This window comes from Bubalus bubalis, chromosome 1, assembly GCF_019923935.1.
Source record: "Bubalus bubalis isolate 160015118507 breed Murrah chromosome 1, NDDB_SH_1, whole genome shotgun sequence".
Classification (NCBI taxonomy): Eukaryota; Metazoa; Chordata; class Mammalia; order Artiodactyla; family Bovidae; genus Bubalus; species Bubalus bubalis.
In genome coordinates this window covers 125,952,825-125,972,456 of record NC_059157.1, presented here as the reverse complement: position 1 = coordinate 125,972,456, position 19,632 = coordinate 125,952,825, and the positions used below count along the sequence as shown (strand labels likewise).

The 19,632-nt window shown below is 40.0% G+C and overlaps 1 protein-coding gene across 1 annotated transcript; it reads left to right on the top strand.

The window, feature by feature from the left end:
- Positions 1–3,750: 3,750 nt before the first annotated feature.
- FETUB (fetuin B) lies at positions 3,751–19,313 on the top strand. The gene is made up of 7 exons (XM_006058619.4): positions 3,751–4,113; positions 4,432–4,542; positions 5,922–6,009; positions 8,223–8,392; positions 9,103–9,204; positions 17,684–17,773; positions 18,770–19,313. The coding sequence occupies exons 1-7, from the start codon at positions 3,886–3,888 to the stop codon at positions 19,142–19,144; spliced, it is 1,164 nt and encodes a 387-aa protein (XP_006058681.2). The 5' UTR covers positions 3,751–3,885; the 3' UTR covers positions 19,145–19,313.
- Positions 19,314–19,632: the final 319 nt, after the last annotated feature.

The following is a 19,632-nucleotide window of genomic DNA, read 5'->3' as shown; positions in this document are numbered from 1 at the left end:
TTCTACCTGTAACGCTAGCTGCCCTGGGTGCCAAGCGTGAGCCTAGCCCCCCATGTATAGAATCTCCTGTGAGGCAGGTGCTGTAGACAGCCCATTTTACAGATCTGACAACTGAGGTTTATGGAGATTAACTGACTTTCCAGGTTCATTTAGTTGGTAATTAAGAGACTTACAATTAGGCTATTACTGTAGTGTTTGCTCTGATGAAAAGGATTCTAAACTAGAAGGGTTCTGTAACTGGTTTTGCCACTAATCCATTTATGAGTTTTGTTTAGGTTGTTGTTCAGCCACTAAGCTGTGTCCGACTCTTTGCAGCTTCATGGACTGTAGCACCCAGGCTTCTCCTCCTAAACCTCAGTTTTCTCATCTCAGAAATTTGATGGTTGGAATCACTGAATTACCATTAAGGGTACCTTTCTGAGAGTCTGTATGCTACCACCAGGTGATCTACATTGTCCCCCAAGTGCATGGCAGTCAATGAAGAAAAACTATTTTCCGCTCAATATTTTTTTCTTTTTTAATTAAAAAAACATTGTCTATTTTATTTGGCTGCCTCAGGTCCCAGTTGTGTCATGTGGGATCTTTGGATGAGGCACTCAGACTCTCCAGTAACACTCAGGCTCAGTTGTTGCATCTTAGTTGTTCCACAGCATGTGGAACCTTAGCTCCCAGACCAGGGACGGAACCTGGGTCCCCTGCACTGCAAGGCGAATTCCTAACCACTGGACCATGAGGGAAGTCCCTTCATTCAACTTTTAAATAAAAATCTAAATTTTATCACAGTAACTAATTACAGTAGTCCTTACTAGTAATGCAAATCATTATATTTTAGTGTGAAATTGAAGTTTCAAGTAAACAGAGGTAATAGTAAATGTTTCATGGAGGGACATTCTTTCAATCCAGCTGGAATACTTTCAGTAAAAAAGTCTTCATTCCTCTGACCAGTTTCTTATCAAAAAACCTCACAGATAGCTAGCTATTCATATTTACCAGTACAGCAATTCCAAAGCTTATTATTAATAATAAGTATCACAAAAATCTCTCCTATAGTTAAGTTAGTGTAGGAAATTGCAATATAAATAGGTTTCCTCACCTCAAAGCTTCAGAGAGCCTTTAATGTGCTCATGTGTATTGAGACTCTGTAAACTGTGCAGTTACAGAGGCAGCAATTTCTAAACTTATTTGAGCACAGAACACTGAGGACAAGGAGGGGTGGGAGAGGGTGGGTAAATGTGGAAGGGAGCTAGGCAGAGAGAGGGGTGAGGAATGCCTCTCATGGACTAGGTTTCTATGGAATACCTTCTGTGATAGCATAGTCTAGAAGCTTCTCCTCTCTCGTGACCAACTGTCTGTAATGCGTGTATGTGCTTTTCAAAGAGAAAGTTCCAATCGGTAGTAACTTCTAAGTAGAACCCTAAAAAGAAGTTAAAAGAGAAAAGTGAGTGTCCAAACCAGTGTATTCCTGTATTCCAGATCACCCGTGCATCATTGATTTTGTTGTTCAATTGCTCAGTCGTGTCCGATTCCTTGTGACCCCATGGACTACAGCACACTAGGCTTCCCTGTTCTTCACTATCTCCTGGAGTTTGCCCAGACTCATGTCCATTGAGTCCATTGAGTGGGTGATGCCGTTTAACTATCTCATCCTCTGTCACCCCCTTCTCCCCTTGCCCTCAAGCTTTCTCAACATCAGGGTCTATTCCAATGAGTCAGCTCTTTGCATCAAATGGCCAAAGTATCTATCTCTTAACAATAATATTAGATTTTAATCTCTGAACAAGTTTGCTTGCACACAGCTCCAAAGAAAAAACGTGTGGAATTGGAGTATCATTTGAGAATTATTGACCTGCCATTCACTTTTTTGATGTAAATGAAGTCTTCATTTTAAAAAACCTAAATGAGGCTAAATAGAACACTTTTTAAAAAGTATTTAGTTTTAATTGAAATACAGTTGATTTACAGTGTTTTATTAGTTTCCAATATACAGCTAAGTGATTGAGTTAAACATATGTATACATTCTTTTTCATATCCTTTTCCATTATGGTTTATTATAAGATATTGAATATAGTTCCCTGTGCTATATAGTAGGACCTTGTTTATCTCTTTTATATATAGTATCTGTATCTGCTAATCGGAAACTCCTAATTTATCCTTCCCTCCCCTTTTCCCTTTTGGTAACCATAAGTTTGTTTTCTGCATCTGTGGTATGTTTCTATTGTGTAAAAATGTTCATTTGTGTCATATTTTAAATTCCACATATAAGCAATGTCATATGATATTTGTCTGGCCTACTTTACCTAGTAGCTAATCTCTAAATCCATGCATGTTGCTTCAAATGGGATTATTTCATTCTTTTTCTTGGCTGAGTAATATTCCTTTATGGACTTCTCAGGTGATGCCAGTGGTAAAGAATTCACCTGCCAATGCAGGAGATTTAAGACAAGCAGGTTCCATCCCTGGGTTGGGAAGATCCCCTGGAGGAGGAAATGACACCCCATTCTAGTGTTCTTGCCTGGAGAATCCCATGGACAGGGGACCCCTACAGTCAATGGGGTCTCAAAGAGTCAGACACAACTGAGCGTCTGAGCACAACATTCCATTATAAACACATATATACATATTTGCAAAAGTGTTAGTTGCTCAGTTGTGTCTGACTCTTTGAAACCACATGGACTGTAGACTGCCAGGCTCCTCTATCCATGGGATTCTCCAGGCAAGAATACTGGAGTGGGTGTCATTTCCTCCTTCAGGGGATCTTCCTGAACCAGGTATGAAACCTGGGTCTCCTGCATTGCAGGCAGATTCTTTACTATCTGAATCACTAGGGAAGCTTATATATATATATATATATATATATCATATATATCATAGATATGTGATCTTCTTTATCCATTCATCTGTCAGTAGATACTTAGATTGTTTTCATGTCTTAGTAAATAGTACTACTATGAACATTTGGGTGCATGTATTTTTTTGAATTAAGAGTTTTCTCTGGATATATGCCTAGGAGAGGGATTACTGGGGCATATGACAATTCTATTTTTAATATTTTAAGGAACCTCAATACTGTTCTCCATAGTGGCTGCACCAATTTACATTCCCACCAACAGTGGAGGAGGGTTCCCTTTTTTCCACATCCTATCAGCATTTATTATTTATAAACCTTTTAATGATGGCCACTCTGACCAGTGTGAGGTGGTATCTCACTATGATTTTAATTTGTATTTCTCTAACAATTAGCAATGTTGAGTATCTTTTCATGTGCCTGTTGGCCATGAAACAGAACCCTTTCTAGCCAGATTCCAAAATGCTTTAGGGATCTCACCAGAGCTTCATGTATATGATATGGGCTTAAAGCCCTTTTTCTGATATAACAAGAATGGTGAACCCGGGTTGTGGAGTATGAAGTCACTGAGCACCATTACCACTGATTCCGGGCTCCAAGCCTGAAATAAAGGTGAGTGTGGCCAGGACATTGACTGGAGACAAGGTGTTAGGGATAATGAGAGAGGAGGTGATAGTCTTCCTATTCTGACTCAGCTAGAGCCCTGAACACAAATCAGAATTCAATAATGATCTCCCAGGAGCCTTGACCCAAGTGTTTGTATTGATTTCTTGGGTAACAGGAAACTTCAATCTGTTTACATGTACACATGAATGTGAGATTACTCTGGGGTCTAAGGTTATAGATAGTGGCAAATCCCATCCAAAGTACTGACTCAGCAAAATCTACATTTGGAATTTCAGAGATAAAATAGAACATTGTGCTTCATATCCGGATCACTGGTTTAGATTGTGATTACAAAGCTGCACAAGTTGGCCTCAAGATCCTATAAACAGCCTCATTCCTGCAGCTCCGCACACTCACCCCTTCTCACTATAGGATGAATGTGCTCCTACTCCTGGCGCTCTGCACCCTGGCCGTGGGCTGCGGGGCTACATCTCCACCCCAGCCAGCCGCCAGGCCCTCGTCTCTCCTCTCCCTTGACTGCAACAGCTCCTATGTGCTGGATATCGCAAATGACATCCTGCAGGACATCAACAGGGACCGAAAGGACGGTTATGTGCTGAGCCTCAACCGAGTGAGCGATGCCCGTGAACACAAACAGGAGGTAAGTGGTGGTTTAGTGCAGGTGTTTGCACTAGCCGGGGAGGCTGGCCAGGGCAAGGGAACCCAGAGGCACCTGTTGGCTGGTGCTTTCTGAGTCAGAAACCCTGCTGAGTACACGCTGCTCTCCTCTGCTAGGGTGCTACTGCCTCTTAGTAGTATTAGAAACAAGTGCTAATGGTATCCACTCTGAAACTTGTGTCCCATCATTTATAGGAACACTTCACAAACATTAGAGCCTTTGGCTTTGCCATAAAACAGAAAGTTTCTTGGCTGGTTTCTGCTTCATGTGAGCTGTGCATTTCTCTTCCCCCTTGCACAGGCTGGTCTGGGATCTCTGTTCTATTTCACACTGGACGTGTTAGAGACTGGCTGCCATGTGCTCAGCAGGACATCATGGAAGAACTGTGAAGTGAGGATCTTTCATGAATCGGTGAGTACTTTCCCCAGGAGCTTGAGGGGGGAAACTAGGTGTCCTCTGTCTACAGGATGAAGATTATTCAACATCTGCCATCTTTAAATGTCCCTCTTTATAATCTCTGGGGCAGGGTGCCTATGTGGTTATTTCAATTTGATAGAAAAAATAATTTAATCAGAGGGGGTTTCTGACACTCCCACTGGGGTCATGATCCCAGAGTTGAAATGTTGCCCCCAAACTGTTTTCTGCCTCCAAAACCTTCCTGTAGGCTCTGAGCTAGGCTTAAATTGAGGGACAAAGATCTGAGGTTTAGTGCTCTGGATGTATGTTTAAGGAAAACTGTAGAAGCAATGGCAGGGGAGCTTTGGAATTCAGTTTTCATTTTCTTTATTTTGTTTTCAAGAACACTTATATGAGATTTGAGGCTGGGGAGAGGGAGGGCTGTGGTATGAGTGCTCTCAGAGGTGCTTTGGAAGGATTTCGTAGTATCACAGAACCTAAAGGGAGTCAGAATTGATCCTTTTAAAGAGGACCATTGAAGAGGCTCGAAAAGAGCATCATCAGTTTTCACTTGGTTTTCAACTATCCTGAGATTATTTTCATTAATTTATATGAAACTTTATAAGTGATATAAGTGTTATATAAGTATCTAGAAGTGTGATATAAGTATCTAGAAGTGAAGAGTTTGACAAAGATGTCTTTTTCTAGTCATTTAACCAAACTTGTCAAACTGCACCTACCTGGTTTGGGAAAGCAAAACAGTCTATATACCCTGTTGTGAATTATGTTTGTTAGGCACTAGCTTAATAGACAAAATATATTTGTGTATCACTAGCTGCTATAACACATACACCAAAAAGGATATACCAATTGCAAAATGATAGAACTTGGTTTCCCATTCATGTAAAGTTTAAAATAGAAATCCTTGATGAGGAAGGGGCTTTCCTCCAGGAGTGATTTGGAGACTGGATACTTTCATGTTGTGGCCCCATAGACTCTGTAGCCTTCACCTTGTGGCTTCAGTGGTCACCATGCTCATCTGCATCAAGCAGTGGAAAGAGAAAGAGCATAGGGGGCAGATAGCATGGGGGGGCGCTTTACAGGCTAGACCTAAAAGTGGTTGTACATCCCTTCTGCTCACTTGGCTGTGGTTAGAGCTCATTTACACCCAGTCACATCTAAGCAGGAAGGAGGCTGGGAAGAAGTCAAGCTGTGTCTCAGGTGAAGGTTAAATTGTTTAATGATCAGCTGGCAGTTTACTCCACCCAAAAACTATGAAAATTGACCTTGAGTTTCTTGTTCCTTAAAAATGAAACGTCCAGTTTCATTTCAGGGGTATTTTTTAAAGTCTTAGTTCATTCCACTGTGTCATGAAGTGCCTTTGTTGGTTCTAGGTTTATGGCCAATGCAAAGCAATATTTTACATTAACAAGGAAAAAAGAATTTTCTACTTACCTGCTTATAATTGTACTCTTCGCCCAGGTAAGAGATCACTTTCATTTTTTTCATTTTAATAACAGATGAAAAAAGAGCATTTAACTCTACTATGCTGTACTGTATAGGGTTTCTTCCATCCTCACTTCTCATTCATCCCAAAGCCAGGTTCTTTGTATACCCAGCACTTGCACTGCTCCTCTTCCCACAATTAATCTTTCTAAATAACCTGCAAAAGCTCTACATTGTGTCTTACATCAAATCCTAAATTTTCAGTCTGATGTAAATGGCACAATCTCCATGACTGGTCCCCAGGCTTCCTTTCTAGCTACCTGTGCCTTATTTCACTGACTGTACCGATTCTGCACTCCATTCAACCAGATGACTTACTGTCTTCTGAACACACATCACATTCTCCAATCTCTGCATCTGGTTTGTGCTTCTCCCTCTGCTGAGGATACCCTCCACGGATAACCTCTGCCCTTGGAACTCCTAAGCATTCTTTAAAGATCATTGGCAAGGCTGCTTCTTCCACCGTGTTTTCTATTCAAGAAAACAAAACAGAACAGAAACAAACAAGAAATAGTGCTTTCCTGTTCTACATCCCTATACAACTTTACCCTAACCACTCATGGAGCACAGACCATGCACTGCCTGGATTTGGGGTCCTCTGTCTTACATCTTGTAGAACATTTTATCCCTTCTTCCTCTCTGCTACAACTCTCCCCCAGTTCCTATCAAGTGGGTGTGTGTATGTGTGTGCAGGTTCAGTCATGTCAGACTCAGCGACCCCATGTACTATAACTTGCCAGGATCCTCTGTCCATGGAATTTCCCAGGCAAGAATACTGGAGTGGGTTACCATTTCCTCCTCCACCTATCAAGGGTAAGGAGTCTATAATATCATTGAAGAAATGAACAAATACATACATTCATTCTGGGTCCTGAAAAGTAAGCATCCAAGCACGGGAAAATAGGATGGCTACTCATCGAACTATTAAGTGCATGTGACTCCCTTGAGGGAGCTCATTCAAGTGCAGATTCTGATTCCTGTAGATCTGGGGTAGAGCCTGAGATTTTGCATTTCTAACAAGGTCTAGGTGATAACAATACCATTGGTTCCTTTGAAAGACAAGGCAACAGAGCTAAACCTTCCTGGTTGTGAAGATGAGACTCACCTAAAATAAATTCGAGGACAACAACTAATAAAACAGATCAAGTCTGAAATGGAAGTCCTAGGTACCAGAGGTATGGGAGGTCAGGCAATGACACGTGCCTGGGAGTGACAAGCTGTGGATGTCACTCCCCCACAATATGCCCAAATACATCCAAATAAAACCACAGTTGATCAAAGCAATGTGTTTGCTTTGTTAGAACAACTGCTAGACAAGCTTCCTAGTGTGACTTTTACACTAGTTATGCCACCCCCAGCCCCTCCCAGTCAGACATTCTAGCTGTATCATTAGTGTGATTAACCTTTTCAGTCATATAGTGATTGGATCAATTTCTGTTTTCCAGCTCATTGTCTAACCAAAGAGGGTGTTTTTCCGCCTTCCATATGTCATTCACTCACTCATTCATCCAGCAGGCACTTACTAAGCACCATCCATGTGTCAGACATTATTTTAGGTGCTGGTGACTAAAAGGTGAATAGAACATGACAGTAATGAAATCCCAACTCATTCTCTTTACAGAGGCAGTGATGCTGGAAGATAGTGAGCTAATTGGGAAAAGGTTTTTATACCAATATAAGCTGACCCTTGAACAACATGTGTTTGAACTATCAGGGTCCACTCATACATGGATTTTTTTTTTTTCATGAAATACATGCTATAATGCTACACTATACTTGGTTGGTTGAATCTGTGGGTACAGAACCATGGATACAGAGGGCTCAAAACAAAGTTAAACTGGGATTTTTGACTATATGGAGGGTCAGCACCCCAACCTTCATGTTGTTCAAGGGTCAACTGTACTGTAATTTGTGTTTTTAAACCAAATTTCTAAGGTAAAAAGATTTGTGTAAGGTGAAAAAAAATTATTGCTTTGTTTCTTTTTAAATCATGAAAGTAATAGACATTCCTTGTAGAACACTCGGCAGAAAGCTAAATTTCTAAATAGTGCTTTCCCACTCCGTCCTTGACAGTGTGCGGTGTTATCTTCTCTCCTTTTGATCTCCACTTCTGTTATGATCATGTGATTTACAGAATTATGCATCATTAAGGAGTTTAATTTTAAACTTGCTCTCTTTGGCATTTACAGTTTCTCAAAGTGCGATTATCATGACGTGCCCTGACTGCCCCAGCACCAGCCCTTATGATTTGTCAAACCCCAGGTTCATGGAAACTGCTACTGAGTCTCTTGCAAAATACAACAGTGGGAGCCCCTCAAAGCAATATTCTCTCGTCAAAATCACCAAGACTTCTAGTCAGGTGAGTCTGAAATGTCAGCTACAACAACATGTCTCATAATTCTTGCCATGGTATCAAGGCACTCCCTTCGATTAGAACCTAAGAGCCTTTTCCTAATTTCCTACCTTGGTAACCTTGATGCACATTCAATTGTGCTAGTTTCTGAGTTTGTCTGTGGGATTTCCACTAGAATTGTGTGATTTGATTTCATTTCATTGCCCTGAAGGCAAGAAGGGAATGGACTCATGGTCTCCTTGGGTTATTCTACTTAGTTTCACTGTTTATTACCACAGTCCCACATCTGGTTGACCACAGACCACTTAACAAGTCAACTTCTATTCTGTGTTTTAAATACAGGAGTGTGTGTTGAGTTTTATGGGTTAGAGGAAATGCTCATTTGTATATGGATTGTGTTGGTATCTATCATATGGAGAAAAGTTAATTTAAAAACAAATTTACATGGGGAAAAATAAGCTCACCCAAGGGAAGGTGTTTGAGCCCATTTAAATCCTTAAGAAGGGAAGAAAGGTATGGAAAAAGTTACATTTTCTAAATAACAAAATCATAATACAAGGTTTGGTCATGGTGGGGATCACAGGGACAAAAAGCGGCCTTTGTTGATAGTGACTCTGGGGATGTGTGGTTTCTGTAAATCTAATGTTGTCAAAGCTGAGTCATGGCACCACTTGGGAAGGTTTGATTTTTATTCCTCACCTCTTGTTTCATACTAGTGGGTGTTTGGCCCTGCCTACTTTGTGGAATATTTGATCAAAGAATCACCATGTACCAAGTCGGAGGGTAGCAGCTGTGGACTGGAGTCCCCTGACTCTGTGGTGAGTATTGCTGAATGTTTTCATAACTCAAGATTTGTGCCCACAGATCATCTATGTGTATTCATAATGTGTAAAATTACATGTGAAGTGTTGTAATGCACAAGACACTTTCATTCACCTTAAGGAGCAACTGACTAGTTAAAGATGGCCCAGATGCAATAACATTTGATCATAAATGCAGTTTTCATCAGCAATGTGGTGCCTTGGCAAAAAATGATCACAGAAGGCTATAAAATATAGACAAATCTCTCAGTGGTTGGTAGTGGCCCTGCTTTTATCTGAACAAAACCAGTTACATTTGGAATACGTCATGATGTTCCATTCCTTGGACCACTCTTTACTAAGAAAGACGAAATCAAACAGGACTTATTTCAAAGAAAGCAGCCAAGATGGCAAATGTGCCACCTTGAAACCATCTAAGGCACACCTGGTAGGAATGTCAATTGGCACAGTGGATTATAGCACAATTAGGCAAAATGCAAGCTGTTTTCCCCCATTATTCACTTAGCTATAATACAAGTTTTATTAAGATATAATTCATATACAATAAAATTCACCCTTTTAAGGTGTACAATTCAGGGCTTTTTAGTCTATTCAAAGAGTTGAACCATCATCACTACTATCTAATTTTAGAATATTTTCATCAACCTTCAAAGAAATTCCACATCCATTAGCAGTCATTCCCCTTACATCACTCAGAGGATCTCAGTTCTCCAACCAAGGGTTGACCCAGGCTCATGTCAGTGAAAGCACTGAGTCCTAACTGCGGGACTTCCAGGGAATTCCCTGTGTATAAGTTATTATGTATACATATGTTTTCATTTCTTTTGGGTATACACCTTGGAGTGGGATTGCTGGGTCATATGAGAATTCTAGGCTTCCCTGGTGGCTCAGATGGTAAAGAATCTGTCTGCAAATCAGGATACCCCTGTTTGGTCCCTGGGTCTGGAAGATCCCCTGGAGAAGGGAATGGCTACCCACTCCAGTATTCTTGCCTGGAGAACTCCTTGGACAGAGGAGCCTGGTGGGCTACAGTCCACAGGGTTGCAAAGGGTCAGATGTGACTAAGCAACTAAGCACACACTCATGAGAATTCTATGTTTAACCTTTTGACTAACAGCAAACTTTTCAAAGTGACGACACCAATTTAACAATCTCATCAGCAATGTGTGAGGGTTTCAATTTCTCCATGTTTTTGTTAATGCCTATTATTATCTGGGCTTCCCAGGTGGTGCTAGTGGTAAAGAACCGACCTGCCAATGCAGGAGATGTAAGAGAAGTGGGTTTGATCCTTGGGTCAGGAAGATCCCCTGGAGGAGGGCATGGCAACCCACTCCAGTATTCTTGCCTGGAGAATCCCATGGACAGAGGAGCCTGGCAGGCTACAGTCCATAGGGTTGCAAAGAGTCAGACATGACTAAAATGACTTAGCATGCATGCATGCATTACTATTATTTTTCTTATTATAGATATCTTACTGAGTATGAAGTAGTCTCTCATCTTGGTTATATTTGAATTTTCCTAATGGCTAATGATATTGAGTACCTTTTAATATGCTTTTGGGCCATTTGTATATATTCTTTGGAGACACATCTATTCAAATCCTCTGTCATTTAAATATTGGATTATTTGTCTTTTTATTGTTGAATTGTAAGAATTCTTTACATATTCTGAATATGATTCCCTTATCAGATATATGACTTTCAAATATTTTCTCCCATTATCTGATTTTTCTATTCATTTCTATTCTTGATGATGTTCTTTGAAGTACAAAAGTTTTTAACTTTAATGAAATCCTGTTTTTTTTTCTTTTGTTGAATGTGCTTTCTGTATCATATCTAAGACTCCATTGTCTAATCTAAGATCACTAAGATTTACTCCTATGTAATCCTCTAAGTGTTTTATAGTTTTAGCTTTAGGTCTCTGACCCATTTTTGAGTTAATTTTTGTATATGGTATGAGTTAGGAGGTTCAGCTTCATTCTTCTGCTTGTGAATATCCAGTTTTCCCAGCACTGTTTGTTGAAAAGACTATTACTATTGTTTCCCCCATTTAATTGTATTGACATGCATTCTAAAGACCTATTGACTATTAATGTAAGGGCTTATTTTTGTACCCTCTATTTTATTCCATTGATCTGCACATCTATTCTTATACCAGTACCACACTATCTCCAATAGTGTAGTTTTGTAGTAAATTTTGAATTGGGAAGTGTAAGCCCTCCTATTTTGTTTTCTTATGCAATATTGCTTTGAGTATTCTGAATCCCTTGCATTTTCATAATATGTCAACTTCAGAATCAGCTTGTCAGTTTCTATCTTTAAAAAGCAGAAAATTTGATAGGGATTTCATTGAATCTCTAGACCAAATGTAGAAAGTACTATCCTCTTAAAAATACTAATTTTTCCAGTCCATGAATATAGGAAGTCTTTCCATCTGTTTAGTACTTATATAATTTCTTTAAACAATATTTTGTAGTCTTCAGTGTACAAAACTTTCACTTTTCTTGTATAGCTAAGTATTTTATTCTCTTTGATGATGATATAATGTATTTGAATTTTCCATTTTATTTTTGGATTATTCATTGCAAATATACAGAAATATAGTTGGTTTTTATATTTTCACTTTGTATCCTGTAACCTTGCTGAACTCATTTATTATTTCTAACAGTTTTTTAGTAGAGTCTTTAGGATTTTCTGTATACAAGATCATGTCTTCTACAAAGAGATACAGTTTTACTTCTTCCATTCCAATCTGAATGACTTTTAATTCTTACCTAACTTTCCTGACTAGAACTTCCAGTACAATGTTAAATAGAGGTGGGAAGAGCAAACAACCTTATCTTATTCCTGATTTTAGGAGGAAAGCATCCAGCATTTCATTATTGAATATGATGGTAACTGTAGGCTTTTTATAGCTGCTTTTTATCAAGTTGAGAAAGTTCCCTTCTAGTCCTAGTTTTGTTGAATGTTTTTATTGAAAAACAGTGCTGCTGCTGCTGCTAAATCGCTTCAGTCGTGTCCGAATCTGTGTGACCCCATAGACAGCAGCCCACCGGACTCCCCCGTCCCTGGGATTCTCCAGGCAAGAACACTGGAGTGGGTTGCCATTTCCTTCTCCAATGCATGAAAGTGAAAAGTGAAGTCTCTCAGTCATGTCCGACTCCTAGTGACCCCATGGACTGCAGCCTACCAGGCTCCTCCATCTATGGGATTTTTCCAGGCAAGAGGACTGGAGTGGGGTGCCATTGCCTTCTCCGTGAAAAACAGTGCTAGAGTTTGCCAAATGTTTTTTCTGTGTTAGTGAGATAAAAGTTTGTTTTTTTTTCTCCTTTAATCTATTAGTATTATATATACCAATGATTTTTTTATGTTAAAACAACCTTGTGCTTTGGGAATAAGTCACAGTTGATTGTAATGTTTCAGATCAGATCAGATCAGTCGCTCAGTCGTGTCCGACTCTTTGCGACCCCATGAATCGCAGCACGCCAGGCCTCCCTGTCCATCACCAACTCCCGGAGTTCACTCAGACTCACGTCCATCAAGTCAGTGATGCCATCCAGCCATCTCATCCTCTGTCGTCCCCTTCTCCTCCTGCCCCCAATCCCTCCCAGCATCAGAGTCTTTTCCAATGAGTCAACTCTTCGCAGGATCGTGATGTTTAATCCCTCTATATGTTTATGAATTCAGTTTGCCAGTTTTTTAAGATTTTAAATCTATATTTATAAGAGACATTGGCCTGTAGTTATTCCGTGTTGTCTCTGCCTGATCTTCATGTAAGTGTAACATTGGCTTCATAAAATGAGTTGGGAAATTTTCCCTCTTCTATTTTATTTTGGAAGAATTTGTGAAACATTGGTGTTTATTCTTCTTTAAATATTTGGTAAAATTCACCAGTGAAGCCATCTGGGCCTGAGCTTTTCTTTGTGGGAAGTTTATTTGATTAATAATTCAATTTCTCTACTTGCTATAAATCTATTCAGATTTTATATTTCTTCTTGAGCAAGTTTTGGTAGTTCATATCTTCCTAGGAATTTATCCATTTCATCTAACTTATCTAATTAGACAGTGTACAATTGTTTACAGTACTTCATTTTAATTTCTGAAATATTAGAGGTTTGTACCCTATTTAATTTCAATTTCAGTAGTTTGAGTCTTTTTTTTTTTTGTCTATCTAAATCTTTGTTAATTTTATTAATTTTTCCCCCCCAAAAATCAATTTTCAGTCTCATTTATTTTTTTCTTTTACTTTTTTAGATTCTAGTTTATATATATTCCTCTCTATCTTTATTATAACCTTCTTTTTGTTTGCTTTGGGCTTAGTTTACTCTTCTTTTTTCTGGCTTTTTAAAGTAGAAGCTTAGGTTATGGATTTACAATCTTTATTCTCTTTTAACATAAGCATTTGCATCTACAAATTTCCTTTGAAGCAATGATTGAATCGATTCTCACATTATTCACGTTATTTTTGTTCCCATCCATCTCAAAATATTTTCTAATTTTCCTTGTGATTCTTCTTTAACCAAATGCTTACTTAGGAGAGTTATTTAATTTCCTCATATTTGTGAAAATTCCAATTTCCTTCTGTTATTCATGTCTAATTTCATCCTATTGTGGTTGGAGAATGTACTCTGTGTGATCTGAATTCTTTAAAATTTACTGAAACTTGTTTTATCGTTTAACCTAAGGTATATCCTAGAGAAATTTCCATGTACACTTGAGAAGAATGTATTCTGCTATTGTTAGGTAAAACTTTCTGTAGTTGTCTGTTAGCTTTAGTTTGTTTATAGTGTTGTTCAAGACTTCTGTTTTTTTTGTTGATTTTCTGCATACTTGTTTTGTTCATTAAAAGTGAGGTTTCCAACTATTATTGTTGGATTACCTATGGCTTCCTTGAATTCTGTCAGGTTTTGCTTATGTACTTTGGGGATCTGTTGTGAAGGGCACATATATTTATAGTTGTGTCTTTCTAATAAATTGAGCCTTTTATCATTATAAAATGTTTTTCCTTGTCTCTAGTAACAATTTTTGTCTTAAAGTCAATTTTGTCTGATACTTGTACAGTCATTCCCAACTCTTTTCGATTACTCCTTGCATTGTAAAACTTTGTCCATCTTTTAACTTTCAACCTGTTTGTGTCTTTGAATCTGAACTATGTCTCAGAGAGGTCTCTATAAAAGGCTTTTGAGAGGTGGTCTGGAGAAGGCAATGGCACCCCACTCCAGTACTCTTGCCTGGAAAATCCCATGGACAGAGGAGCCTGGTGGGCTGCGGTCCATGGGGTCGCTAAGAGTCGGACACGACTGAGCGACTTCACTTTCACTTTTCACTTTCATGCATTGGAGAAGGAAATGGCAACCCACTCCAGTGTTCTTTCTTGGAGAGTCCCAGGGACTGTGGAGCCAGGTGGGCTGCCGTCTATGGAGTCGCACAGAGTCGGACACGGCTGATGTGACTTAGCAGTAGCTGGTGGTCCAGTGGCTAAGACTCTGTGCTCTCGATGCAGAGGATTGTGGTTTGACTCCTGGTCAGGGAACTAGATCTCACATGCTGCAACCAAGACCCTATGAAGCCAAATAAATAAACTTTTTTTTTTTTTTAAGACTTTTATAACCAGTCAATTGAATATTAAGGAATAATTGGGAAAACATCTTCAGCATCTTCTGTGGAATCTCCCTGTCTGACTTTTCGATACCATCTTGGGCAGATCACATAGTTTTCTAGTTTCTAGTTCTTATTACTAGTTTCAGTAATAAGAATGATTTCATTTAGATTATTAAGATTCACTTTCAGGTATTAAAAAATTCCTTTTAGTCAATTCTAAATCAAAACTTCTATCTCATATCCAATTCAAAGCATTTTCCTCTCTGAGGCTCAGGCCTGACCTAGAGCTTAGGACCTGCTGTGAAGAAGGAGTCAAGGCCTGTCCTTTTGTTCTTTTTAACCCCCCTCCTGCAATCTTTTATTTAACTGTGGCTCTTCTGAGTTTCAAGAAGAATTAAGAGAGGATTAGAGAAAAGAGTCTAAAGTCTTTTCACATTCAGTTCAGTTTAGTTCAGTCGGTCAGTCATGTCCGACTCTTTGTGACCTCATGAACTGCAGCGTGCCAGGCCTCCCTGTCCATTACCAACTCCCAGAGTTCACCCAAACTCATGTCCATCGAGTCGGTGGTGCCATCCAACCATCTCATCCTCTGTCCTCCCCTTCTCCTCCTGCCCTCATTCTTTCCCAGTATCAGGGTCTTTCCAAACGAGTCAGCTCTTCACATCAGGTGGCCAAAGTATTGGAGTTTCAGCCTCAGCATCAGTCCTTCCAATGAACACCCAGGACTGATCTCCTTTAGGATGGACTGGTTGGATCTCCTTGCAGTCCAAGGGACTCTCAAGAGTCTTCTCCAACACCACAGTTCAAAAGCATCAATTCTTCGGTGCTCAGCTTTCTTTATAGTCCAACTCTCACATCCATACATGACCACTGGAAAAACCATAACCTTGACTAGACGGACCTTTGTTGGCAAAGTAATATCTCTGCTTTATAATATGCTGTTTAGGTTGGTCCTAACTTTCCTTCCAAGGAGTAAGCGTCTTTTGATTTCATGGCTGCAGTCACCATCTGCAGTGATTTTGGAGCCCCCAAAATTAAAGTCTGACACTGTTTCCACTGTTTCCCCATCTATTTCCCATGAAGTGATGGGACCAGATGCCTTGATCTTAGTTTTCTGAATGTTGAGCTTTAAGCCAACTTTTTCACTCTCCTCTTTCACCTTCATCAAGAGGCTCTTTAGTTCTTCTTCACTTTCTGCCATAAGGGTGGTGTCATCTGCATATCTGAGGTTATTGGTATTCCTCCTGGCAATCTTGATTCCAGCTTGTGCTTCCTCCAGTCCAGTGTTTCTCATGATGTACTCTGCATAGAAGTTAAATAAACAGGGTGACAATATACAGCCTCGATGTACTCCTTTTCCTATTTGGAACCAGTCTGTTGTTCCATGTTCAGTTCTAACTGTTGCTTCCTGACCTGCATACAGGTTTCTCAAGAGGCAGGTCAGGTGGTCTGGTATTCCCATCTCTTTCAGAATTTTCCACAGTTTATTGTGATCCACACAGTCAAAGGCTTTGGCATAGTCAATAAAGCAGAAATAGATGTTTTTTCTGGAACTCTCTTGCTTTTTCCATGATCCAGCGGATGTTGGCAATTTGATCCCTGGTTCCTCTTTTCACATTACTGGACCTGTAGTTGTAGTTTTCTCTTGCTTTACAATGGCCCTCTGTTTACACTTGAAAAAGTACATGCTCTATGACTCTAAAATTTATCTTCTAAGAATTTGCCATAAGGATATGTGAAAATGTTTAAACATAAAAACTTAGATTTAATCCACTGTCTTACAAAAGAGAACTTGTTAAATAACACAGAGGAATATTAGGTAGCCATTATAAAGAAAATTGTGGAAAACTATGCAGTGTCATAAAAAGGATTTTCATTATATATATTGTTAAATGACAAAAGAGAGTTGTAAAATATTATGTACAGTATAATTCTATTTTTATAGAAGAAAAAATGTGTATTCATTGGGAAAAATGTCAGAAGAAAAGAAATCAAATCACTGTAGGAAACAGGTATCTTTCATGTAATTACAGGTCTTTTCATTTTCTTCTTGTTTATCTTATTCTAAATAACTATTACATTTATAATAAGAAAATAAACATTTTATTTTTAAATAAAGTTTAAGGAGCTGAGAGTAGTCTTGTCTGAGAAGCAAAATCTCAGGGGAAACCTACATAAAGGGCTGCTGCATGAGAGATGAAAGCAAGTTTTCTAGCTGATGCAAGGATAGAAGTGTGGCCAAGAGATAGATCCGGATTTCTGTGTGTGTCCTATAGACATAGGTTTCTGCTCAATACAAAGAATTTTCTAATAGAGTTTGTTCCTCAAGAAATCCTGACTTTCTCTCATTGGAGGCAATTTAGCCTAGTTTGGGTGATTAATTGGTAGGGATGATCTAAAGAATTGGCTTGTGCTCAGTCCTCAGTTGTGTTTGACTCTTTGTGATCCATGGATTGTAGCCTGCCAGGCTCCTCTGTCCATAGATTATCCCAACGAGAGTATTAAAGTGGGCTGCCATTTCTTCCTCCAAAAGTATTGGCTCAGAGCCTTGTGGCTCAGTCTATAAAGAATCTGCCTGCAATGAAGGAGACAGGGATTCAATCCCTGGTCTGGGAAGATCCCGTGGAGAAGGAAATGGCAACCGACTTCAGTATTCTTGCTTGGAAAATCCCATGGACCAAGAAGCCTGACAGGCTACAATCCATGGGGTCAGAAGAGTCAGACATAACTTAGGGACTACACCAGCACCACCACAATCTCCTATTACATGGTAGGAGCATGAAAGTGTTGATTGGCTGTGTGTCTAAGCAAAAATGAAGTTGATTCCACTTACGATCATATGTGCACATATAACACTGTATTTTCTTTTTCTTTAGCCTGTTGGTATTTGCCATGGTTCTCTGGGTGAACCACAAGGAAACCAGGGCAAGATTATCTCCGTAACTTGCTCCTTCTTTAATTCACAGGTATTTTTTAGTCAAGTTGTTTGTCTTTCTGTGAATAAAAGAGCAGATGATCTGTATTTAATTGCCTCTACCCTACATTCTCCTTTTATTTTCCTAAAATCCATGATCACCACTTTATTCAGGATGCCCTAAGGCCACATCCACAAGGTAGCTGATTGAAGATCTGCTACACTTTCTTTTAGTTACAGCATGTTCCCTACAGGATAAGTAAGACCCATTTAGCTTGAATGGCTCAGCTCTCTGTGACATTAAATTCAGTGTCCCAAAGAGTCTTCTCCTGAACCATAGGTAGAAGTTGTTTCCAGGGAGACACTGAATCCCTTTTTGCAAGTATTTGTTAAGCACTTACCATGAGGCAGCCTGGTATAGATGAGAGGTGGCTAAGACAGGCCACCTGGGTTCCAATCCTGTTCTGCCTCCTACAAGCTGTGTGGACATGGACAAGTTCCTACCTCGCTGAGTCCTGGATGTCTCCCCTGTAGAATGGGATTGCAACACCTATCTTCTTCAGATCTCCATGAGACATAGGTCAGAGGATCCGACTGAAGGGGACTGCTCTGGGCCTGGCACAGAATAAGCAATCAGTAAAGGTGGCTTCTGCCACCACTATTGGGAGTGGGGAGGCAGCTTATTAGGGACTTTGAACAAGCCATCTTACCTCTCTGGGTCATTGTTCAGCTCCAAAATTTGTGAAGCTTACAGTCCAGTTTCCAAAGGTTTTGGTTTCCCCTAGCCCTTATCTGTTCTGATTTTTTGGGCCACATGGCTTGTGGAATCTTAGTTCCCCAATCAGAAGTTGAACCCTGACCAATGGCAAGTGAAAGCCCAGAGTCTTAACCACTAGATGTCAGGGAATTCCCTTTAATCAGAGGCCCACTTAGCTAATCTTCTTTTGAGAATTCCATCAGAAAGGTACCAACCAGAATAATCTAGTGCCAAGCATATCAGGGACTTTCTTGGAGGACTTTCCCTTATTTGAAAGCATTCTCTTTTCAGGCTCCCACGCCTAGAGGTGAAAACGCTACTGTAAACCAGAGACCTGCAAACCCCTCCAAGGCGGAAGAGCTCCAACAGCAAAACACAGCTCCCACCAACTCACCTGCCAAAGCTGTGCCCAAAGGGTCTGTCCAGTACCTTCCTGACTGGGATAAGAAGCGTGAAGGTTCCCAGGAAAAGGACCCTGTTGAGACCTTCCCTGTGCAGCTCGATCTAACCACCAATCCCCAAGGAGAACCCCTGGATGTCTCCTTCCTCTTCCAGGAGCCCATGGAGGAGAAGGTGGTTGTCCTGCCCTTCCCCTCAAAAGAACAGCGCTCTGCTGAGTGTCCAGGACCAGCTCAGAAGGGCTACCCTTTTATTCTTCCATCATGAGAACCATATAGAGGATTCCTGGGGACACACTGTCCTGCAGGAGATATGAGGTAGTGGGGAAAAGGGGACAGAGAAATAGTTCAAACAGGCTAATAAAGTAAGTTTTTTGGACCTCTCTTGGTCTCATGTTGCCCAGAAATTGAAATAAAGCTCAACTGTTGACTTTGCACACTGGGCTACCCGCTTCCTAAACCATCCAAGGCCTCAAGCCATGCATAGATGCTTCTCTGTTTGTAATGACTTCTTACTTTTAGCCAAGTGTCTCTGATGTAGGACCTTAGGAATATCCTCATCATTCTGACATTGGCCTAAAACAAATAGACTGAAGATAGTTCTCCAGCAAAGATGGATTTATTCACAGGACAGTAGAGAAGTGTGATTTGGGATCTGCAACTGTCGAGAGCCACACCAAGTCCCCAAACAGCAAGAGAAGGAGAAAGCCTTCATAGAGAGGAAAATGAAGTTGGGAGGGCCACAAAAACAAAAAG